The sequence below is a fragment of the Actinia tenebrosa genome, unplaced genomic scaffold, assembly GCF_029948245.1.
Source record: "Actinia tenebrosa isolate PJP-AT-01 unplaced genomic scaffold, QUT_ActTen_1.0 PGA_scaffold1__47_contigs__length_23844297, whole genome shotgun sequence".
In the NCBI taxonomy this organism is placed as follows: Eukaryota; Metazoa; Cnidaria; class Anthozoa; order Actiniaria; family Actiniidae; genus Actinia; species Actinia tenebrosa.
The window spans coordinates 12256959-12283069 of record NW_028292578.1 but is presented as its reverse complement, the minus strand read 5'-3'; the positions used below and the strand labels follow the sequence as shown (position 1 = coordinate 12283069).

The 26111-nt window shown below is 36.2% G+C and overlaps 1 protein-coding gene and 1 long non-coding RNA gene across 2 annotated transcripts; one reads left to right on the top strand and one right to left on the bottom strand.

Annotated features, from left to right (window-relative positions):
* The first annotated feature begins 1843 nt into the window (after positions 1 to 1843).
* Positions 1844 to 18199, top strand: LOC116295242 (uncharacterized). Its single transcript, XM_089033302.1, has 2 exons — positions 1844 to 1962; positions 16346 to 18199. Exons 1-2 carry the CDS (start codon positions 1869 to 1871, stop codon positions 17851 to 17853), a joined length of 1602 nt encoding a protein of 533 aa, XP_088889428.1. The 5' UTR covers positions 1844 to 1868; the 3' UTR covers positions 17854 to 18199.
* LOC148909879 (uncharacterized) lies at positions 15196 to 15909 on the bottom strand. Its single transcript, XR_016120300.1, has 2 exons — positions 15701 to 15909; positions 15196 to 15617 (listed from the first exon to the last, which is right to left on the bottom strand). It is a non-coding gene; the product is annotated as an uncharacterized LOC148909879 (long non-coding RNA).
* Positions 18200 to 26111: the final 7912 nt, after the last annotated feature.

The window sequence follows — 26111 nt, the reverse complement described above, 5'->3', positions numbered from 1 at the left end:
CCTTCAACATAAGATGTGCGTTTTTGCCTCTTGTTAACCCAAAATAGCCTACGTGCAGCTCATGAACGTAACTGTGGTTCCTTAAAGTCGGGCTACACGCAGTACATGCTATAGCCCCAAAAACCGCATTTTTTTTGTCAACGTCGATACGGTACCCTGGAATCCAAAGGTTCAATTTCGCTTCTTGTAACGAGCGACGCGAGCGAAAGTCTCCTCGCGACGTTCCTTCAAAACAGTAAACGTCGGAGCAAGAATAAATGACTCCTGGACCCTAGGGTATTGATACGGTATCTAAAAATCGAAATGCGCTTTAAAGTAAGTGTATTCAGTTTATGTATAACCATGTAATGATGCATGTTTCATAATGTGTCTTCTGATTTTACACTCATCATTGGCCTTAAGCATGGTGACGTTTTAAACCTACACTTCCCGAATCCTTTTTTTTTTTTTTTTTTTTTTTTTTTTTTTTTGTTCAAAAACACTGGAAAATAATAAGCCCAGAGGAAATACGGTACTAAAGAAATACAGCTGGTGAAGAAAGAAATAATACTCAATGGAATGAGAGGTGATTTAACATAAGAAAGTAGAAGAGTGGATTGGTTCTAATACACTTTCAAACCAATATTGAATTATTATTCACACGCTGATAATTGTTTATCTTTTCCTTTCAGCTTCGAATCTCGTTCTGCACAATGTACATGCTCAACTCGTCTCAGCTCGAGTCTATCCAGAAATATGCAGGAGTTTTTTCTACGGGTTACATCCCGTCACAACTGGTATTTGGTCCCTATGATGGCCCTCTTAACATGGCCCTGAAGACACGTGACGACAAGCATTTGGATTATATTCTAGAGGTGTGTACTTTGGGTTCAAGATTTTCCCAGTTTCGATTCCTTGGGAATAAGATATTAATGTGCTTTAATAACATTACCGATCAAAGAAATAATACTCAATGAAATGACACGCGGTTTAAAGGGGGGAAAATTACGCCCAGACTAATGGACTACTTCGACGATACGGTGCTTATCTTGGAAGAAGTGAATTATTGTACAAAAGGTCACCACCGCTCTCGCTTCCATGCACAGGCATGGTTACCTTTCAAGATGGCGCAGGGAACTGTGAAGGGGACTATTTTAGAGATTGCTTGCCCACCCAACATTATCCTTATGACAATCATTTTTACCATCATTATCATCGTTATCATCGCAGGGAACTGTGAAGGGGACTATTTTAGAGATTGCTTGCCCACCCAACATTATCCTGATGACAATCATTTGTACCATCATTATCATCGTTATCATCGCAGGGAACTGTGAAGGGGACTATTTTAGAGATTGCTTGCCCACCCAACATTATCCTGATGACAATCATTTGTATCATCATTATCATCGTTATCATCGCAGGGAACTGTGAAGGGGACTATTTTAGAGATTGCTTGCCCACCCAACATTATCCTTATGACAATCATTTGTACCATCATTATCATCGTTATCATCACAGGGAACTGTGAAGGGGACTATTTTAGAGATTGCTTGCCCACCCAACATTATCCTGATGACAATCATTTTTACCATCATTATCATCATCATCGTCGTCATCATCATCACTACCCCACCCCATCCCACATCTTCATCATGGATCGCCACCCATATTAACAACATCTTTACCACAAACAGCAACATCAATTTAGATTATTAATTTATAATTAATACTGTCAGGTCACTTACAAGAATGGTGAGCTAGTTTGGGTGACTGACCATCAGCTTTCCTGGGTTCCATTCGTGAGATTTGCCCGCCGCGATGAAGAGCAAAACATCGAGTTGTTCTGGTACGAGGGCAGCTTCTTTTTCAGAACTACACGCGGGATAATGAAGGGAGAAGAACTTGTCATGTGGCCTTCTCCAAGAATGAGTAAACGAATAGGATTTGCTGAAGCAAAAGTGGAAAAGGTTCAAATCAATGGTATGTAACAATGTAATCAATGGTATAACAGTAACAATAAGTATAACAATAAGAGATTTCAGTTCTTAAATGAGATTTTTTTAAATATTTTGTTCTCCAACATGGCTACCATGATACCCATTTTTACACATTGCTAAATAATTCGGGTAGCCAGCCGTCACAGGGTTTTAAAAGGGGGGTTTCCAAAATGGCCGCCAAGCAGGAAAAGCTGTCAGGACTGGCTTCACATAGGGGGTTCCAATTTCATTCTACTGAGCGTAAAGAACATGATTGGTTTCACAAGATCTCACAAAGGGTGGGAGGGGGGAGGGGGGAGGGGGGGGGGGGATCCAAAATGGCCGCCACGCAGGAAAAGCTGGCATGATTGGCTTCACGAGATTTTACAAAAGGTGGGTTCCATGGAATCCACGGAACCAACCTTAGATCCGCCACCGGGCAAAAAGCATGGATGCAGGGGACTTCAAACTTACGGTAAAAAAGAAACACTAAGCAATCTTTTTCATTGGTGATTATCATGTAAGGCATTGAAGAATCAGCTGCACAGATTGTCCCATGAATTAAGAAATATCGGGAGAAATGACTAGAAGTAAAGGGAACTGCACCGAGCAAATATGAATTTATCGATATTTGACCGAGAAAATTGAAATGGCTCAGGAAAAAGGAATAGCACCAATTGTTTTCTGGAATTTCGTATTGTTTGACCGCATGACATAGATAGGAAGCCATTTCAGTGCAAAGCATCCATTTTTCATTCAAGTGAATGCTCTATATATTCTCGAAATTTTTAAAGAAATGAATCACAGCCGGATAAAGAAGAAGGGCACTGAATACCTAAGAATTTATTTATCTTTAAGAAAACTATTTATATAAAAAGTGAAGGAATATATTGATGCCACGGTCCAGATATGGGAAACCACTTGAGTGCAAAGCGTTCAGTTTCGGCTATACAATCATGAATTTTTCAAAGAAATAATTCATTGAACACCTGTGAAACCATTGATTTATTCATTACTATTTATATAAAAAGCGAAGGAATATTTTGATGCCACGGTCGAGATATGGGAAACCGTTTGAGTGCAAAGCGTCCAGTTTCGGCTATACAATCATGAATTTTTCAAAGAAATAATTCATTGAACACCTTTGAAACCATTGATTTATTCATTACTATTTATATAAAAAGTGAAGGAATATTTTGATGTCACGGTCCAGATATGGGAAACCATTTGAGTGAAAGTTGAAAGCATCCAGTTTCTTCTATAAATTCATGAATTTTTCAAAGAAATAATTTACTGAACACCTGTGAAATCATTGATTTATTCATTGAATTCATTTAAGAAAACTATTCATTTAAAAAGCGAAGGTATTTATTCTTTCATGAAACAATCCAGATGGGAAGCCATTCGAGTGCAAACCATGCATGATATTTCTTGTCAATATTCGCTACAGTTTTGAGTTTTTAGTCAAAGAAACAAACACATGTGAGTCTATTTAACTATAGATATTTGAAAAAAGCGTACATATTGTATTGTATACAATATCTGCAAGGCAAAAGGCGTTATTAACAGTTCTAGACCCCCGCTTGCATGCAGCGCTGAGACTGTCCCTCACAGGTGACGCATAATAAACCACCAAAAATCAATTAAACATTATCAGGTGTTGGGGTAAATGACCGTGGGAAAACCTAGAGGTGTATGAGCTAAATGCGGTTAAAAATTGCACCAAAAAGGTTATAATGATAAAGACCTTTCGTTGAATTTGTGTTGGAAGACAATAGTAAAAAGATCAACGACTTGCTTGTGGTGTAATAAATATAAAAGACAAATAACATAACTATTTAATGAGAAGATCAACTGATCGAGAATATTTACACAAGGAATTAGTATAGATTCGGATTTGTTTTTTAGAGACCAATTTATGAGTGCAGAATTTTGCAAGAAAGAAAAAAAAATTCAAATAAATAAATAAATAAAAAATTTCTCAAGATTCATTTTCGTTAGTGTACTCCAAAAACAAGAGTAACGGCAACCTTGCTCTTTAGAAGCTTCTTTTTATTTTTTGTCATTATTTTTCACCATAAATTTTAAATTATACTTTTGTCTCAAGGAGATTTTCAGTCCTTGAGAAATAGTACTGATGTCTAGGCCTTAGTCGTAGTCCCAGTGGTGACCAATGAAGAAATTCCGTTTTAGATTCTATTTATTATTCCCAGTGACCTAAATCCCGGTCCAGGTGATGAGCCTTGGGGGAATCCTACGTTTTAGATTCTATTTTCTCATTCCCAGTGGCCTAAAACCCGGTCCAGGTGATGAACCTTGGGGAAATCCTATATATATGTTGGAGATTCCATTACTTATTTCCAGGTACCCAAATCCTATCAACCCCTCATGCATATTTAAAAATCCAAAATGGATACTCGGTTTCCTTATCGAATTACAGGTATTGACTAATTATAGGTGAATTTGTTTGATTAAAATCTGTGTAATGGTTTGGTAACTGGTTTATTAGCATCATGTAGCGCCTTGATGTATTATTAGAAAAAAATGGTTGGTAGGTAGTTGGTGGTTTACTGGTAATGTCGTGTTTAATATTAATTTCTTAAACTTTTTACTGTTATTAGCCATGTAAAATACCTGTAAAAAGATGAATATGTTTAAGACATATCATGATATAGTGATGGACAGATATGAATTAAAGATATTAAGAGAGGAAGGATAGAAAAGAAGGGAGGGAGAAAAGGAAGGAAAGGAAGGAAGGAAGGAAGGAAAGGAAGGAAGGAAAGGAAGGAAGAAAGGAAGGAAGGAAGGAAGGAAGGAAGGAAGGAAGGAAGGAAGGAAGGAAGGAAGAGACAAAATTTAAAGGGGAATGAATGAATGAATGAATGAATGAATGAATGAATGAATGAATGAATGAATGAATGAATACAAAATTTAAAGGGGAATGAATGAATGAATGAATGAATGAATACAGAAAGGAAGCAAAAAGACCGGCTTTCTCTGACGACCAATCCAGTGCAAAGACGGCGAGGTTTTATCTTTAACGAAAAGGTTAAGAAGACTAGATTTCTTAAATTCCTACCTCGTAACATTTTTTCCGGGCCATTTTCCCCCACAGATTATTTTTCAAATCGAAATTCCATTCAAAATAAAATCATATAATCAAATTGATCACGCATATTACCCCTATCAAAAAAAACTAATCTATTATCAACTGTCAATTACACTCCAGATCTATTGCACTTATGATCTGACGCAATTTTGATTAAGAGTTTAGAGAATCAAGCTGGTTGCTAGGCTAGTTGTACAAGGGGGACTCAACTATGTACAGTATTGAAAAGCATAAAGCTTTGGCGCGTAGTTACTGAGTGAACGCAGCCGTTCTGGGGGTATTTTTATTGTTTGAGATGATATTCATGGTGGATTCTAACATGTGGGTAATTGTCTGCAATCATTTAATAACAAAAGAACACTTTTTTCTAGGTCATCCAGGCTAAATCACTTCAAATGTACATCAAAATAACAGCGCAAAGTGTTTTTGATCAGATACAAAATCTGGGGCGAAATTTGATTTTTTTGAAAGATTAAATTTTTATTGCGATTTTTTTAAGCATGACTTTTGGAGTCTATTGTGAAATTTGTTTGTTTGTCAATATTGGTCTTTTCGTATCTCTAATCATAATGGGAGTAACTAGTACCGAGCTGTCTCTTGGGCAACTGAACATAAGTTAATCCCTTTTTATTATCGATATGATTACTCCTAGTGGAACTAAGCCTCATCTAAACTTAGCTCAAATTTGGACATCACGAGAAAGTTTGAAACGCGAAAAAATAAAAGATATTGAGACAAAAGCAAGAGGATTTTGATGTTTTGGAATGGACCAAAAATTTCCATCATTGGTCCCCTCTGTTTGGGACAGAGATCGATGTGTTTGCTCGAGATTACGACGTCCAGAAAATGATAGATGGAGTCCTGTTTGCTTGAACATTCTTTGCCATAAAATATATTGATATCAAAGCTATTATGACTTTTCGCTGATTAAATAGGAATACCTACATTAAGTATAAATCGAACGAGCTGCACTATCACAAACTATACGGTACAAGGCGCTAAATTTTGACCCTCGAAGAACATCAAAATAAACAACCAATTTTTTCTCCAGATAAACTCGAGTTTTAGTTACATGAAAAAAAGTGTTAAGAGAAAATAGACTGTATGATAGTGACATAAGTTAATTAGACCGACATGTGGCGTATTGTTCCAAACACTCTTGAGCCATGGTAAGCTATTGTTATGATCTCGCAGTGACGTTCTACGCTCTTTACTGCATGCAACATGACACAAGAAAACATTGACATAGAACGTCCAAAAGAAAATAACGTAACCATGAATTGCTTGTTACTTGTTATTAAAATTTCTAGTCGTCATACTTCGGGCATTTTCTTGTTACTACTAAAGTAAAGATCCTTCTGGATTGAAGTATTGTATAGAAAGGAAAAAGGTGGGAGTTTTTTTTACAGAGGGGGTGGGGTTAGGATTATTTTGTCCCTTATTTTCAACTTGACTGAAGCCAAAAAGCCCATGTGTTTATACGCCACGAGCCGGCCCAAAGATGCGATGAAAAACTTGGCCAAAACAATTGTAAAAGCCCTCTCATCCGTATAGAGTATGCCATACTTTCTCGGATATGCACGTGTGATCTTCAAGCCCTAAAGGCCCGAGAATATCAAGCGTATATTTGGTTGCTGTGATGTGGGCTAAAGTATTTGAGACGGACAAAGGCACTCGAAGAAATCGCGCTAAATTATGCTCAGGTGTCGGTCGATTGTCTTTTTTCTTTTCTTTGATTAACTACCATTGTACATTTGTGCAGTTGATGAAGTTTGGATATGTAGTCCTAAATTAAAGCTGTTACAAAAAAAATCCCATACAAAATATATATACATATGGCTGATGATTTTGAATTTTTTTTCCATTTTTAAAGTACTCTTTTCCAAAATACAGAAAAAATGAAAACTTGAAGTTTGTTTTCGTAGTCCCTTCGCAAGATTTTTGTTCAAAAAGGTCAAACATTTGCCTCGACCAACAAACGATTCTAGTAACAATAATAACTTAACTTTTTTCTTTAAATCCACATTTCGCAAGTTTGCTTTCAAAACGATTAAGTCGTAAAAAAAAGTAAATTATAAATTAAGTATTTTCCATTTCATTTCCAAGACTTCAGTGAAAGATTAGTTGACTATGATACCAACCCAAAAAGACATGTGTAGAGAGCGGAGTCATTTGAAATGGCAAAAAAAATTAATTCTTTATCAAAAAGAACCACTTATATAATTCTTTATGTTTGTACCTGAAAACTATGAAAAGTAAAAATGCGAGGTACTTTTTCCGAAGATTCAAACATATATATAGTATTCAGATAAGGTTACATTATAAGTTTTTTTTTACATTTCCAGCAATATTTTGGGTGTACCAATGATGGGATTAGAGGGATTAATTTTTTTACTCGAGTAAACTCTCGTTATGAAAACCAAAAATCCTATCAACCCCAAAACAAGGTAATCTATTTGTCTTGGTTTGTACAAACTAGGTACTGTGCAAACAGGGAATTATGCAATTTTCATGTACATTATTAACTTATTTAGTAATTTGTATTCATTATTGATCGACGCATGAGCACTGATTGCGCAAATGATTATTTACAGCTTATGGTCCGTAAAGCCCCGTTTACACCAGCGATTTTTGCGGCGATTTTTGCTGCGATTTTTGCTGCGATTTTTTTTTTGCGATATTGTCCATAATAAATAATGGTAAAGAATTTACTTGTAAATTTTTTTTCAGGATACCAAGATTTTCATAGACGAATATCTCTTTTGAAGGATGAGACAAAAGATTTCATATTTCCGAAAATTGCCACAAAATTCGCAACAAAAATCGCCGCAACAATCGCCGCAAAAATCGCCGCAAAAATCGCCAGTGTAAACGGGGCTTAAGACTACCAAGCTAAAAGAGGTAGTAATCTACGACAGAGTAATGTTTCCTTAGCGTAGTTAAGAGATTCCCAGTTTGCATGGGCTCAAAGAAGGAAAAAATGAAAAAAATTAACACTGATCAAACAGAAAATAACATTTCAATCTATGATGCCTTGTAAGGCAATCGTAAGCTCTTGTCAATGAGGTTAAAAGCAATTTTAGTCCTGTTTGCCCTTGTTTTTCCGTTACTGAACCTCACATCCTTTAGAGTATAAAGATGCTACGCTTGGAGGCTTAGGATCAGCCAACCATGAGCTTTTAATGTTGATATTTTGGCTTGCCTCCTCACGTATGATCGCTGTGTTGACTTTTTCGCGTGGTGATTCGGTTCTCGTTATTGTCATCCAACATGTGGTCGTATTGTGTGAAACCAGTCATGTACAAAATAGGTAGCGCTTAATTGCATCAAGCTTCCTTTCCGATGCTTGCGAAAGCTTATAAACAAACTATGGACTCTTTGCATACAGCTGCAAACATAAATAAGCGTGAACTAGGAATAAATAGGTACAAAAGGATATTGGTAAAATTCCAAAGCCTATTGTAGCTCAACATTGATCAGTCCTAAGCTAAATTCCAGTTCCTTCCGAGTTAGCCGTGCCCTGAAATAGATCAGCCCAGAGGTTGTTTCAGGGTTTGATCTGTGAGTTAGCCGTGCCCTGACTTTGATCAGCACAGAGGTTGTTTCAGGGTTCTATCTGTGAGTTAGTCATGCCCTGACTTTGATCAGCACAGAGGTTGTTTCAGAGTTTAATCTGTAATTAAACCGTGTCCTGACTTTGATCAGGTTGTTTCAGAATATCCAAAGCTGAAAGATTGAGGGGTTTTCATATTTCAAACCAAACATACAATAAAAGTCAACGAAAACATCTATTTAAACAAAAACATGCCTACACGTACAACACTATACAGTGGCTAACAAATTCTGTTCGCTACGTTGTGATAGATTAAAAGTCGGCTTTTAGTGGTTAATTCAATGCAAGATCAATGCCTGCTTTAAACAAGCTAAGATTACAAAATATCTTACTGTCGTTCTACTCTAACCCGTGAACACTCGAGTTGTCAACCAATCAGATTACGAACCGAAAACAATAGAATTCGAGTTAAATGTATTGAAAGTCTATAAAAGCTATTCAAGGAGATGAAATGATGAAAGAGAAAGAAAAAATAAAAGTAAATTTACACCAATAAAAAATAAAATAAAATGAACTGATCAAAATGTGATCAGCTAACTGCGCGTTATTTCCCAAATCGCAGGATTCCGACAAAATACTTTTCTACAGTGGACTCATCTTGAAATAAAGTTTTAAGAGTCAGCGAAAAAATCAACGTTAACGTCGTTACAAGTAACTATCATTGAAAACTCGTAAAGATCATTAAGATTTTAAGGTTTTATTAGGGTGATTTGTTTAATATCTTTTATTATTTAGTTACAATTCAGCATTTAGTTATTGAAATTCATTGACCCGGCAATTATGAGAGGGTATGCAATGTGTTGGCAGGTAGCTAGAAGAGTTTGCTATGCATGTTGGAATGAAGAATGGAAGGAAGATTGAAGAGATGAAAAAAGGAAAGATGGAAGGAAGGAAGGAAGGAAAGAAGGAAGGAAGGAAGAAAGGAAGGAAGGAATGAACGAAGGAAGGAAGGAAGGAAAGAAGGAAGGAAGGAAAGAAGGAAGGAAGGAAGGAAGGAAGGAAGGAAGTAAGGAAGGAAGTAAGGAAGGAAGTAAGCAAGGAAGCAAGGAAGGAAGGAAGTAAGCAAGGAAGCAAGGAAGGAAGCAAGGAAGGAAGCAAGGAAGGAAGGAGGGAAGGAAGCAAGCAAGGAAGGAAGGAAGGAAGGAAGGAAGGAAGGAAGGAAGGAAGGAAGGAAGGAAGGAAGGAAGGAAGTAAGGAAGGAAGTAAGTAAGGAAGTAAGCAAGGAAGCAAGGAAGGAAGGAAGTAAGCAAGGAAGCAAGGAAGGAAGCAAGGAAGGAAGCAAGGAAGGAAGCAAGGAAGGAAGGAGGGAAGGAAGCAAGCAAGGAAGCAAGGAAGCAAGGAAGCAAGGAAGCAAGGAAGCAAGGAAGCAAGGAAGCAAGGAAGCAAGGAAGCAAGGAAGCAAGGAAGGAAGGCCATTTGGCCAACTATCAAAGTTAGTTTTTCTCGTACTCTGATTGGGCGAGAGGGTATCACGTGAAAGTGAACAAGTTTCGCTGTTTCCCTGTCAACGGCTTTCAGCGGGCAACAATATGTTGTTGACCGGTAATAACAATACCGGAATTGATTTCCCCAGAAATTTACGTTTTTCTACGTTTTTCGAAAGCAAATAATCAAATAACTACTTTTTTTCTTTGACACTTGGTATATAACAAAACACTTATTGATTTGAACCTCGGGAAAGCAGTGTGTTTTTATCATCATAAACATCATCATCATTATTATTATTATTATCATTATTATCATTATCAAAAAAAATTTTTTTTACTATCATTAATATCATTATTATTATCATTATTATCATTATTATTATCATTATTATCATATATCATATATCATATATCATATTACATTGTTATATGGCAAACAGAAGTGAAGTACTAAGCAAAGCAACATACAAACTTTAATTCTATTTTCGTCCATGTAATTGACATGAGCAGAAATGAATTGGAATGGAAGGCTTTTCTTTCTGCAGCTGGGTAAAGTGTCTTAAGGTCACAATGGGCGTGGATGAGTAGACAAATAAGATGCCTTGTTGACTTAAGAACCACGAGAATCGTGCGACCTAAATAAACTACAGCCCCTATGAGTAGATATAATCATCACCAAATGACAGTTATTACGGCCAAATGGTTTAACTGTTTACAAAGGATAGGTTGAAAAATGAGGTGAAAAACAAGATGGCGATGCCAATATAGGATGGATTAAAGACTAGATACCGCGGCTTCAAATATATACCGTTTTTCGAGCCATTTTCAAACAAATCTATCTCTTGCTTACGTAAGTTTACTTATCAGAATTTTCAAACTAGTCATTTTAAACCTATTGTTTTCTTACTCTATAAAGTCCGTCGGTGTGAGATATACGTGTCTTGAAGTCTTCTACCCGTGAAAAGCGCAAATTATGATTTCCAGTGAGAATCATCCAAATCAATCTCAGTTGGATTTTGTTGTTGTTGTTTTTTGCCTTTTTTACTTTTCATAAATTATCGAAAAACTTTTTTACGACTAAATAATAATATAATAACATGGTGATAAAAACTCCCGAAAAGTTTAAGAGGAAAGAAAAATATATATTAATGGTTTTAATGTATATAATTTTGAGAACTGTTTTTTAAAGCGGTGATTAGTCAAATTTCTGAGCCTTTAGAAATCATTAGTCGATAAGAATCGATGAAAAATTAAAAGACACAAGCACAGATACTAGAGTAACTAAAAGGGAGGTTTCAACCCCAAATTATGATACGTCAATTATGCTATGTATCTTTGGTGAAATGATTGTCGAGTAGGTGGTCTGATAACTGCGTGCATTAAACCTCTTGAATGACACAATACGTTACTGGGCAGAAGACTGAATCTTCCATTCATTAATTCATTCATTCTTTATTCAACGTCACTCTAATCTTATGCCTCGTCTTAAGATGCACCGTAAGAAGTGATAACAAACCAAAGTCAACATTTTTTTATTAAGTAAAGTCCTCGAGTGAGGCAGTTATCGACGGAAATGGCTGTACCGGTGGGAGTGCATAAAAAACGTGCCCTCGGGGTAGACGGCTTGTATGTACTTGATTGAGCTACTTGAGGCTTATTATATTGTTGTAAATGTCTATATGGACTTGATGGTTACACTTTGCATTGTTACTTGGTGTCATTAGCACACCAATACGGATTCAAAAAAGCCATTTGAATGCTTATGATGCATATGTATTTGAAAGAGCCATTGCGGTACAAGCCGTAGGCCATTCAGGAAGCCATAAAAGTGCTTGGGCTTCAGTTGCGGTAGGAAAGCTGTTTTTCACTTCAGTGTTATTTATTAGGAAGCTTGTTAAGTTTTCATGCTTTTGAAGATCAATTAATCAGTTCATTCTTTACGCAAAGTAAACCTTTCCGATGCCGAAGCTTAACTACGTAAAAAAAGCCATTTTAATGCCTTTTTATTCGGATAGCCATCTCTATGGTTTCTAAGGCAGAAAGTTATTTCGATGCTTTCTTCGGTAAAAAGCCATTTCAATGCTTTCTTCGGTAAAAAGCCATTTCAATGCTTTCTTCGGTAAAAAGCCATTTCAATGCTTTCTTCGGTAAAAAGCCATTTCAATGCTTTGGTCAAAAATCTATTTGAATGTTTCCCACGGCAACGACCATTAAAATGCTGCTCTTCAATTCGCCAATTATGATGAATGAATGAATGAATGAATGAATACACGAAAATGCTTACCATGCACACATGCAATGTGGTCTCTTTTCAATCAACATAATGCATTCTATTGACAAAGCCAATAATACAATCCCACAAATGCGTGTTGCAATAGCGCTATTCTCTAGCACAATGCTGTCCCTTCTGTTCAAATGCAATGAACAAACCAAAAAAATTGATAATCAAACGACTGTTTAACGAAATCAAACAGTAACGTCTGTCATATGAAGACGCGAAGCGTACACTTTTATTTCGACCTTAAAATCTTTTGGCACAAAATAAAAGTTTCAAATTTTTTTGAACTGCTTTTTTTTAATGGCTTTGTGTCTTGGTACAAATACACCAACACATTTAAATGGCTTTCGACTTTTTAAGCATTGACATGGCTTTGGGATAGCATTAGGCCGTAAATCAAAATGATTTTTAAGACTTTTTCTGCCTCTAGCACTGAAATGCCGGGCTCTACCTCTGCTAGCACTTTATTTGGTTTTCGCAATCTCAGTAATGACTGTGATTGCACAAAAAGTAATTGAAAGTCGGCAATTATATTTCGCGCACATGGTAATAAATCACTTTTTACTTTTGTAAAAAGAACTATTTATCACCAGCCTCTCAGTTTAGAAATATTTTGCATTCTTTTTTGAATAAAAATTATTTTAAAAATATTAATTAAATTGAATAGCACAGATGGGCTTCTTTAAATTTCTTTGATTTTTTTTTAGCGCACTCAAATGGCTTTTCAAAATTTCAAGTATTTAAAAGCCCTTCATTTTGAACATTCAAAGGGTTTTTCAAGCATTCAAATGGTTTTGCAGCGTACAAGCATTTGGATGGTTTTTAAAGACCACTAGAAACGGCCGTTTAATGGACTTCTTATAGGTTAGCCCTAAAATGCCTACTTCAAAATGAAAGCATTCAAATGGATGTGCTTTTTTTAAATCTTTCTCAAAAAATTTTCTCGTTAATTAAATTATTTTTTCTGAACTGGAATTCGTTGAGAATAGAGAGGCAGTTTTGTATTTGTGAAAGTAGGATTTCAATCCAATTTTTTTAAACCAAAAAGAATGCACTATTTCAAGTGTCACAATTAAGTTCCCCTGAGTAAATAACCTGTTCATGAGTTTCATTATTAGGGGTTAATACTCTGATTAAATCATCTGATTACTACTGAATCACTTAATGCACTAATCCTCTTATATCTCGTCATTTAAGAGATAACTCCCTGAAACCCGCATTTCAGACAAAATCTCAATAACCTTAAGCATTAAATGATTCATGTAATAAAAACTAGTACTATCTAATGCTGAAATTTTTACTGCGCTTGCGAGTTAAAGACGCTGGTAATGGTTCCATTCACAAGGTCGGGATCTTTGGCTTTAAAGTTTAAAAGCAGGGCTGGATGTTTAGATTGACCCTGGCGGGTATTCTGTTATCTTCAGTTTTCACTGAACCACGGTCCGGCTAAACACTGACGCGTGCAGTGGAATAAGCGGACCAGTGAATTACTGGTAGAAACCCTTGAAATTTTCCCGGGAAAATTGATCCGATTAGAAGTAGAACTATATATATATCGATGCAAGCGCTGCAGGAAATATCGAGTTGGTATTAAAGTTAGTATTAAGTTTACACTAAGATGTAGATATAATTCTGTCACATCCTCAGTCATGAAATCTAGAAATCTTGCTATCCCTCGCACGTGTTTTAATTTGCAAGAAAAAATTAACTGGAATCTTGCGCATCGAACTTATATTCTATAATAACATATTCTAGAACGTATATCATCTATTAAAACATCGAGCTCTCTAGAAAGGTGCGAAAAGAAACATTCAATTATTCAAAAAAGATTTAGTTTTGAAATAGTGGTGTATATGTATATATATGTGTGTTGATAAAAAATCGTTTAAGGATCTCTGGTTACAGCTTTGATTTTAAACAGGTAGATCAGCAGATAAACAACAAAAAATTAAAAATAGTCTTCAAAACAATAATGAAATGAACAAATTACATAGTTAAAACGCAATGAAAAAAATAAACATACGTAGATTTGATCTTGATTAGATGGAAGTGAAAGTATTGCGGATCCGATTACTATTTTGATAATGTTTTAAGTTGAGTTCATCTAATTAAGTCCACTCTTCGCAGCTGTGTGAGACGTTTTACTCGAAGGGTACTTTAAAAACACGCCAAGATTATTGATTTTGTGAGAAAAAAGAGCAAAGAAATTAGAAAGTTATTTTTTCTTAATTTGGGACAAGGCTCGAAGTTAGTACGTGTTTTCAGATTATCTTAACAAATCTATTGTCACTTTGAGTAAATTATTTCACATTGATGCTGGATCTAAAGGAAACCACCTGTAGAGTATGTAAAAAAAACTCGCTAATTAGCCCCGAATGGAATACTAGTGGACTTGGGAGATTTGAAATGCAGTGTTTTGCTTTTTCGAGTACGGTTTACGGGGCTGCTCACTTGGCCGTAATCTGTCTAAATCGCTGTACAATTGTCACTATTGTTTAGTTTGCCCTGACAGAATCTCATAATATGTTTCTATGACAAAAGACTATTAGCTCTCGGACTTAGATGTGTCGGAACTCCAACGGCAAACAAAGAAACACGTGCAGCCGTGCTCTCTCAATTGCTTCAAAAGCATTTGAAAAAGTTCATTGCAAGAAAAAGCCATTTGAAAGCACCTTCAGTTCAAGAAAAGCCATTTCAATGCTCATCCCAAGAAAAAGCCATTTCAATGTTTATTCCTAGAGAAAGGCGTTTCAATGTTCATTCCAAAAAAGCCATTTGATAGTTCATTCCAAGAAAAGGCCATTTCAGTATTCATTGAAAACAGTTTCTGTTAGTTTATTAAATCTGGTACCAGAAATGAACAAGAGAAAAACCCTAAACTTTAACCAGTTTTTCCCGGGTTAAGTACAATTTAACTAGTTGAAAATCTAAACAGATTACAGTTTGATTTTCGCGTCTACAGGAAGGCGAGAGCTAACGGAGCCGCAATCCTACGGGCAGAGAAAAGGTACATCCCTAAAGTTTTTGTGTCAACGTCCATCTGTTGGCTTGAGATACATTCCTAAACAAAGGAAGTGGCCCTTGACAACCGCGTGCCAGGATCAGATATGTAAAAAGCGTGATACAATCATTGTTCGTCTGAACGGGGTTTTTGTGAAGCCCCAATGATGATTCGATGCGCTTGAATGGCTTACCAAGTCACGTGGGTAACCAGTCAAGCCTTGCAAGTTACCTGTAGAAAGTGAGAGTTTTGATGAAGTCGAGGTGGACACTCTGTATTCACAATGTTTATCACCAGTAAATCTGATTCTTTACCAACATATACAACCAGGTTCAAGTCCCTGCATCCATGCCTTCAGCCCTTTCCTATCATTCATCAAGGGACCGGCCCGCCATCGAAAGAGCAACTATCAAAAACAATATCATCCAAATCCCTCGGATTGTCACCAAGTTTGATTGGATATTCTCGAGGACAAAGGACCTAACAAAAGATTCCCTCTTCCTCGTGGTAAACCGCAAATGTCAAGTCCCGGGGTTCGGACACAAAAAGACAGTCAGATTCCCTTCTTCAAAAGATTCCTTGACCGATGCTGATTAGATTCCGTAACACGGTCCCCTAAGAAACCTTGCAATAAAATAACCCTTAAGACCGGACCCCAAGGAAACCCCTATTTTCAGACCAATTTACAGGCGTCAAAATCCTTTTAGATTGCTATTATTTGAAGACTAATTACAACATGAGTATTTAATAATGCATTATCCAGCTGAATATTGATCGGGTTTCGCGCTCGAGTTATCGCATTATTTCAGTTAAACAAGCCAGTTAAAAAGGCAGCTAGATTTCGACGTCTTGCACGTGTCAAAGGACAGCCGCATAGACGTCATGCCAGGGTAGCAGCTGATTGGTCGTTAGCTTTGCACGTGTCAACTAACTAACTACACCTGTCATTTCATCTACAGGTGAATATCAATTTATTTGTCGCCAGTGTACGCAAGTGTTTACGTTTCCTAATACTCTAAAAGCACACATAATCTTCCAGTGCGCAGGACGAGGAAGACAAGTGAAGGCATATAAAGACACTCAGTGCCACACTGACAATCCATCATTACACAACTGCGACAGTAGACGGACGACAGTCAAGCTGGAAGCCGGACTTGAGGATATGAGCACTCTTTATCTCAGCCCTAATTCTGAAACAGATGTTCTACAAGTATCTAAAGCAGTAAGCGATACAATGGGAATCAAGCCTGAGTCTGAGATTTCGCGGACAAGCCACGGTCATAGCAGTAATTTTATGTCTATCTCTGAAACACCACACATAACATTACTGTCAGAGCAAGAGTCCAAACAAGCGTTCAACCCTAACGGAAGTATGAGTTTTGGCAACTCAATTAACAGTTATAACAGCATGAATGGTTTCAGTAACTTCAACAACTTTTCACTGGCCATGAACCAGTTTCCATTTCTCTCCGGTTTTAACAATGATCAGTTCACCCTGAAGGAATCTCCCAGAGGAATTCACGAAACGGGCAGCGAGGGGAACTCAACGCCAAAGTCTTCGCCTCCATTCTCCATGGCTTCTGGTTCAGAGTCGCATAATCTAGTCAAGTCCCCAGATAGGCTTCAGGGACCGGTTCTCACGCCTCTTACGCCCGTCAGTCTACCATCGTTTAACTCGGACACATTCGGAATGAAGGAAACGATGAAGAACAGCCCTCTTATTCCACCTGCGAATCAACAGTTTAATACAAGCTTCAATGGGTTTAAAAGCCCAGATCTTGGAACAGTTCCAACATCTGATTTCCCTCCTATATCACGACCTCTATTAAATGATCTAAGTGGAATGCGATACAGTCTTTCACAAGATTCCTTCAGTCAACACCAAATGGACGTTCTATCGAATCCAGCGTTTCTGCTCCAACCAAGGCCACCACCTCTATGTAGTCCCTCTGGAATGCCGTATTTTAAGTACGGATTTCCTCAAGGGTTTTCGGCCATGAACGGGCAGCCACCGGTTGGCCTTCCTAGTCCAATGATGTTCAATGGCGCCGAACAAAACATGAATCGACTGCCCACACCAACAAGCACTCAGCCGCAAGATTCCGGAACAAGCATGAGCGGAAGCCCGAGTCTGATACAAGAGAAAAACAAAGCAGGCTGCAGCGAAGATATGATTAACGATCTTAATTCCAAGAAAGTCAATAAAGGCTACCTCTGTGAACTGTGCGGTAAACTGTACACTAGAAAATACGGCCTCAAAATTCATATGAGAATCCACACGGGGTACAAGCCCTTAAAATGCAAGTACTGCCAAAAAAGATTCGGGGACCCAAGCAACATGGCTAAACACATACGCCTCCATGCAGTCGGGGACACCCCTTATAAATGTCAGTACTGCGGGAAAGTATTAGTTAGGAGAAGAGATTTGGACCGACATATTAAATCGCGGCATCCCAACGGACGATAGAATAGAAAGTATATCCTAATCCTTTGGTCATATATTTAGGATAAATTAATTTTATGAACATATTAAATTAACTTCTATGAAGACATCGTTTATATATTGAAGCCGAGCGCTTCAAGTTCCTTAAAGAAAGACGTTTTTCATGCATTCAATCGTTTCATAGATCAGAAAAACCTTTATATAATAGAAGACAGTAAGTTTGTACATAAAGAAAAAAAAAGGATAAAAAAAGAAAAGAGATTGAAAAATTACGTGGCCAAGGTTACCTTATTATAAAATTAAGAGAAAAAAGAAGCATAACTTTGTAGATACAAGTTATGAAGTCAAATAAAATACATTTGAAAAGGCTTTAAAAATGGTTTAATGTCTGTAGAGCGCAAGCGAATTATTAATTTATAAGATATGCGAGAGTTGTTTTCGCCTAAAACTCATTCAAAACACCAGTTTGGTAATTAATCGGCTCATCCACCGTTCTTTTCCCGTGGAATTTTGCAAAAACTTCGATTTCCTGAACAATTTGAAAGGTTTTTCTTCTCTACGCGCGTAAGAAAAGAGTTTTCGATTTTGCCATCTAAGGGTGAGTAATCGACTTAGAACATTTAGGTGTGATTACGTAGTAGAAATATTTGTCCTTTTCTGTGTTCCACTATTGTTTAGCTACTCTAAGCGACTTTCACGAAACATTTCTATATAGTTGTAACTCTATTTAAAAAAGGAGTTTTTTTGTAAAGGGATAATTCATGAGAACCATGGGATAACGATTTTGTGGTATTTTCTGCGTAGTTTTGGTTTGAAGAAAGAGAACGCGTTGTTGCCAAAATATCCCTCGCGTTCGTGTCGACTGTAAGTGAAGCGTAAAACGGCGTTAGCCATTTCGCTCGATCGAATTTAATTTACTTTTGTCTGAAAAAAACAGGATATCCTTCGAGTGTGACTTTAGGTAGAACTCTTTCTTTTGACAGAAGAAGTTAGGATATCAGTGAGCAAAATTCCTTGAATGACTTTTTCAAACGAATTTAGAATTCTTTTATTTTCGTTTTGGCCTTCGAAGTTTTTTTGGAGTTTACACAGAGCGCAACAGAGCGTCTTATATTATCATTTGACTAAGATTTTATTCCACACAAAAGAAAAACACAAAAGAGTCTGTTATTCCTTTCACTAAGCGAAGTTCTCACGCTCGGATGGTTTGTTTTGTTGTAAAACTACAGTTGACGAAGACTTACAACACGTGAGAAGCACAACTAGCGTGGCGACATACACTAATAATTTTACTATAAACTTTAGGATCTTTCTAGTCATCCTTCGTAAATATTTGGGCTACGATATGTTTAGCCTCTCTAATATTTCGAAAAAGCAAAACACCACAATTTCTGAGCCGGGAAAATGTTTTGCTCAATCTAGTTCGATGTCTTTAACAATCGAGGCGTGTTTAAGTTCAGATCATACGAAAAATATTTATTCTAGGATATCGTCAACTTTATGTAAAAAGGACAGGAATTTTGAATCCTAGGATATAAAGATATCGTTAGTCTTTTGATTGCTGTTAATTTGAAGTTGAAAACTTGATTGTCCTCAGCGAGATGATTATCAACGAGCAGATAAATATTAAGTGCGAAAAATCTTTAATAAGGTGTCTAGAATGAGATCTAATTAACAAATTAAATCTCAAAAAATAGAATTAAAAGAAAGCGAAGGTGAAATGGAAATGATTTTGCTCCAATTTTTAAAACCTTGACTTAAACATAATTACTGGATTTAGAAAGACAATTTTTGTAAAATTTGCCTGACATTTTTAGTGTTATTGTGTCATTTCAATTTTATAAAGGGATATATAACACGTTAATGATATATGTGGGGGGAAATATTTGAAGAAAGGCAAACCCAAGGCTTATGAAGATGGAAGTTTAAGGAAAAATCTTAGTACATATATATGATTTGGCTATCTAAAGATCATCTCCCACCCACGTGCTGGTCGAACGAAGGGAACGAGGCATTATTTATTTATCCAGGTACCTCAATAAAGTTCAAATCTAATAAAGTCAACAATCTATGTTCCTAGATTGGTTAGAATAGACGTGTTCTTCTCATTGTCAGGACTGATCCCATATCTAGAACTGTGTTCACAAGGAAAAGTTTTCTTAATCTTTTAAGCTTATGTGTTTTTTCCTTTCATGGTTCACCCCTATTTTTTTAAAATTATGCTTTGATCAAAAATAGATTAAAACCTTGTAAACAAAAAAATTTCTTCATATTTTCTTCCCCTCCAGCTTTTCTTACATATCTCGGTCTTTAAATGTTTTTATATGTCCAGTGCATTTGTGTCCTACTGAATATATCTGTGGATTTGAAAATCAGGTTTTCAGAATTCAGAAAAGTTTCCTTGCAAAGCATAGCCAAAAATTCTTTTGACATTGTTGTTTTTTTGTTGTTGTTTTTTTTTTTGCTTTTGAATTTAAAAAAAAAAAGTTTTATTGTTGTTGTTGTTGTCAAAAATATTGGAAAGATGTTTTTTGTGCTAATTTTTGGAAAACAAAGTGGGGCGAAGTAGTAACGAACAATGCAGTTTAAATGGCAGCTGAAGAAACGGATGACTCTATAACTACATTTTACTAGCTAATCATTTCTTTTCTAAGTTTTTAAGAACACGTCTGTTTGATGCTATTTTCGTATTAAAGACCTTTGTTTCTTTAACCAAAATTTCACCGAGCTTTCGAACGAATGACCCCTCTTTACATGGTTCCTCATTGAGGCTCCATCAGGCAGTCTATGTTTGGCTCTTGTAATTGGGTCAGCCCGGCGACGTCTAATTTTAACGATTCATTTAGTAAGATTAGCCAAACTATCTTGATAACAGTTTTCGAATTCCTTATGGTTTGGTGTAAGAAAGAGGTAAACCTAAGCAGATACGTCGGCTACATTCCGCCCTAGCGACTGTCATTCCTAATAGGACCTCGTGGAAGAATTAGACATAACTTTAAATGCCTTTGCCAATAAGAAGCTAGAAAACTAACAAAATCTTAACCAGTTTGGCAAGGTTCCAGATCTATACTTTAGATTTTAACATGTAACGCACTGAAAGCAGTAGACTGTAGACCTACAGTGGGGAATGTACAGCACGAAAAAAACCCTCCACTGATCGACTAGAATTCTCTTATTGATATTAATAAGTTAACCTAAAGTTCAGAGCTAAGAACAGGCAGATTTAATCAAATACCTAGTGTTAAGTTAACTGTTTTGATTTTTCGTTCAATAATATATCTTAGTGAACTCAAAATTGGGATATTTCAAGAGCCTTTAGCATTGCTAAAATTGATGACATTGTCTAAAAGTTTTGATAAACTTTGATATGATTTATTTTATTTATTTATTAACAATCTTTAGATGGGCGGTCCAGTTCAAATGAGGCCGGCTCAAATAGACAACTTATCTCATTAAATCCATATTTTAAAAAGTTCAACAAAGTGATGGTTTTTTAGCAAACATTATCAGTGCGATTACACCTATATATGAATTTTATTTTCCATGGACATAAGAAGAAGATAGATGAAGAACAGTTGACTATAAGCCATTCCACAGTAGATAATCTCATTAGTTTCATATAGTCATTAATAACAGGTGAATTGAAGAATTTTGGCGCGAAAATCGAATCCACTAAGGAATGATAGTAGAACCGGCTGGTCAAGGGGTTCTGTTCCTATAGGGACTTTCTGAGTTCCTTCCTAGTAACAAATGTTTGGCGCCAATCAAGTGGACGGTAACCAAAGAATTGGATTTGCATAGAGATGTCGATATTCTAATCGAACTTAGTATTTTTTCTATCGTATTTTTCCCTTTCTTTTGATGCACGCGATGATTTACTTGAACAAGCCGTAAAAACTCCATTACATAAATGAATTCCAATGACTAATATTTTTGATACTGTTTTGAGAAATGTTACTGTCGGTTTTGGTAATTTGGCCTTTCTTCCGGGTTCACGAGCTTTTAAGACAAAAAAAACATAGGGTGGGTTTAAGTTACATGCAAGACAACGCGAGCTATAAAAACCGAAGTTCACGTAACTTTATGAGATTGATAATCAAATCAACGTTTTGACGTTACTCCTCGTAAACAATCACTTTGAATGCTTTGTACCGCCGTGTGAGGTACGAAACTTTTGTCATCGTCTTTTTGTGGAGGCGTACAACTGTCATGAAACGCCTAAAAGGTTCATCAGATACCAATTCCAAAATTCCTTAATCAAAAACCTTATGACAGAAAGCAAGCCAAGCACATGTTTTGATGTGTTGGACGATTTGTTTCCTTGCTAGGCAAAACAAAACAACTCTAACCACATTTTGAACATAACATCCGGATAAGAATAAGCGGGAACATTTCTTCTCGTTCAAGTTTGACAGTATATGAGAGACACTTTTAAAAATGTGACATGATTAGTTACTTTTAGGAAAACTTTTAAAACCTAAATGCACATTTTCTTTTCAATTTTTCATTTGATACCCTTTAACTTCCTTCATTCGGATTTGTATCTTCGACATAATAGCAATATTTTCAAAAAAGAAATTGTTCATTTTCTGAAAATGTTTTTTGAAATTCTTGCAAAAAAATGTTTTACGTCATAGATGGAAACTTAAGAAGCTTGACAATGTGACGCACAAGAAAGCTTTGCACAAAACAGAAAAACAAAATACTTAGAACAAACCACAGAACTAAAGATATACTAATCATAGTTCAAGGAGAGCATTTGGAAGCTAAAAAACCATGAATTGATTAGGAAGAAATTATACAAAAATTTGCAGTTCTTGAACTATTATATGTAGAAACGTTATCATGACTGGCTTTTAAGATATATATTTTTTCAAATCTAATTTTAAGTATCTAATTTAGATCCCAAGGGTTAAAGGTAGTGAACTTAATAAGTCCAAATATTACGAAAAACAAGTAATACTATCATGTTAATGTTACAAGAAAATAATGTTACTTTTGTTGTTAAACAATGCATTTATTTTTATCTTACCAAAACTCACCAAACAATAACAAGCTAAATGAACGCAGTTAAGACTTAGAAAAAACATTAGGTTAGGATGTCAGCCTAAGAGATTTACTAATTGAACTCGCCTGAGGAACTGAGGCGTGTATATAGAAAGCGTGGGTTGTGTGCGCTGCCAATGCTCTCAGAGTGCCCTCAACAATGCGACCCAAGTTTGATCCCCGACTCACAATTTTAGAAGTAAAGTAGCTCTTTTGTGCTTCGAAGTTTTTTGTTCGTATTTTGTTCGATTTTCTTCCCTCTGCAAAAATCAATTTATAATTTCCAATTTGATCATGAAATGAGGCTTGTTAGCCACTGGCTATTAATTGTTACCATCGTAAAACAAGGACGACGTTTGTGGTGCACTTTCTGTCAAACGGCGTGGGTGGTGTATCTTGACAATTTGAAAATTTCTCAGAGCCACAAGCCTACTAATACTGACCATGCGAATTTCTCTTCAAAGAGCTCTTCATTTGTTAGTTTCCCTTTGTGAGACAAAACTAAGGATTATACAATTTTGGTATTTGGTTTGAAAAAAAAAAATCAGTTTCAATCTTGAATTACGAACCAAGAGTAAGGAGGTCGTAAAACTAAAAACGTTGTGCAATTTGGTTAGATTGAATTTGAGTGTTCAAGCAATTTTGGAGAATTATTTTAAATAATTGTGTAACAAATCCTGCACTCTAAGATCTGACGTTGCGTAATTTTCCTTACCGGCGCATCAATGGAGTTATGAATTCAAAAAACGTGGTAATACGTGGCCCAACCTCCTATGAACAATAGATCGGCTATCACGGAAAAAAGAAAGAACGACTGAAAAAATGTGAAAAACATTTTGTTGGTTCGGTTTTTCTTGCAAACAGCTATAGTAGTAGTGTTTATTTCCCGGGAAAGATCAACCAGTTATCTGGTGCCTAGAGCTTGTTGCTTGTGATTTTGGGTCACTGAATTCAACAAGAAACAAGAAAACAAGTGGAATCTCTAACAAGAAGCAAATTATGAATCCACTCTTGTGGGACGAACGGGTAAGGTTTTTGGAAATCTTCTGGTACCTTGAGCAAAAACAACAATAATAATAAGGACAACATTTCTAGCTGCTAAAAGGTCTGAAATCAAATTCTTAAATCGCTATTAAATTGTATAATTAAATGAGTAATATTTTAGTGACTTTACAACGTGGTTTTGATGTGTTTGTTCCTTTGTTGCATAGTTAATTAGGAAATGGAAAAACTACTTTTAAATGGTATTTTGTATTTTGCTTTAAGAGAACAAAGCTACCTGCTTCCTCGATGATACCTGTCGTCTGCTTAGTAAGGTTTCACTTCATGAAAAAAGATAATAAAGACCAGTCCTAAGATTATTATTGAAAAAAATGCTCTTAATGCAGACATGTGAAATTCCGCTTTAAAATGATTTATATATTAAGGTGCGCTGAATTAAAAGATCTTTTTTGATGACCTGATCAGTGTTCAGTTATTTGACCCGTAAGAAATGAAAATTTTGCGCGGGGAAAATTAAATCGTCATTAATTGACTTTTTGGGAAGTGTTAAATTAGTGTTCTTTAAAAGATGTATTTGCACTCGGTTCTATTAATATTTTCACTTTTATTTATTTTTTATTCAGTTTTGCTTTGAGTTTCCGTAGTAAGTGTTACTTTGAATTCCGACACCTTTTTGACTCATTGTTTGGGATTATGACATAGTCTGTGTTAGTTCGCATTCGTTCTTTTGGGAGTTTGGAGAGCATATAAAACGGAGGCAACCCATGTGCGCATACTGATAGGGATAGAGGATAGACTCTTGAAACGTGTTTACATGAACGAGTCTATTCTCTATGACTATGGGATTTAAAAAAGATACTAAATATATTTACTAAAAATATCGGAAATTGCACACATCATCTAAAATGGCACTACAGTAAATGTCCAACCGAAAAGAGTCTGCGAATGTAGCTCCATGAAAAAAATTTGTTACCAAATCAGTGATTTAGAAAAAGCATCTCTGCGGCATTTAGCTTCAGCGCACGGCGAAAGAAAGCACCAATCAAGTATCTCGTTAATTGTATCTCACTTTACGTCGTCGCAGAGAAACTTTAACACTGAATAAATCCGAATCTGCGGGCAAACGACCCCACTTCCTTCCTATCAACATAGTTGGAAATATCTATACTCTATTCCTGAGTGCGTTTGCTATGGAATACATCAAGATATACCCAGAGAATATTTAGTGTTTTTTACGCTGATCAAGACTGATACATATAAGAAAATACACATAATTATAGTTAATAAAGGGGGGACCCCCTTACTAACTATGATATAATTAAGCAGCGGAGATTTGCGATAGGGCATTAGATGTTGCTGCTTACTAGATCTCTGGGCACTTGTCTCCCAATGCACCCCCCCCCCCCCCCCCCCCCCAATCTCTTCACGACTCGATATCGCAGAGTGTACTTCCTATCCGTCTGCATGGAGATGTTTCTCCGGGTTCTCCGGTTTTCCTCCCTTAACTTTTAAACCCCAATAAGATTTCGTGGAGTACTGAAGAGGTCGAAGAGCTACCATGTGCAATCACCCTGAATCGCCATACACTAGAGTGGGTTGCTTGTCTGTTTTGTCACTAATTTTTGTTTTTAATTGTCTAATAAACGATCTTTAATCAAACGCCTGTTCGAATAACCAGTGCTTTTTAATTCACCATACTACCATACCCGAAGTTTTGGTTTGGGCAAGCAAGTGTGAATACCTGTGTCTGGTGAGAAATCAAGCATGGGCTGGAGAGAAAATACAGTTCGTTTTCTTTAGTTCAGGTATTCGATTCCCTATTGTGGTCCTGCGCATACAAGACAATCATTTTGAGTACTTTAGATCCTTACAGGCTTACTTCAAAGTTTACCGACATTTCAATTAGTGGCCGATACATTGTATACGATTATTTACTTAGAATATTTAGTAGAGACTACGAACGCGTGGACTAAATAAACACTGGAGGAACTCCTAATATTCAAGTTGAACACAGGATTTGAACAAAAAATAAAAATTGCTTAACAAAAATTTGGGGTTTTCATCTTATGTTTATATTTTGTTTGTTTAAGGAATACTTCTTAAAGATCAAATTCGCTTTGATAATTGCATTCGCAGAATATAATGTGGGGTGATATTTTTTAGCACATTTGATAATGATGTTAAAAACGTCTAAGAGACCTCACCAACCGACTCCAGCAATGATTTTACGGTCA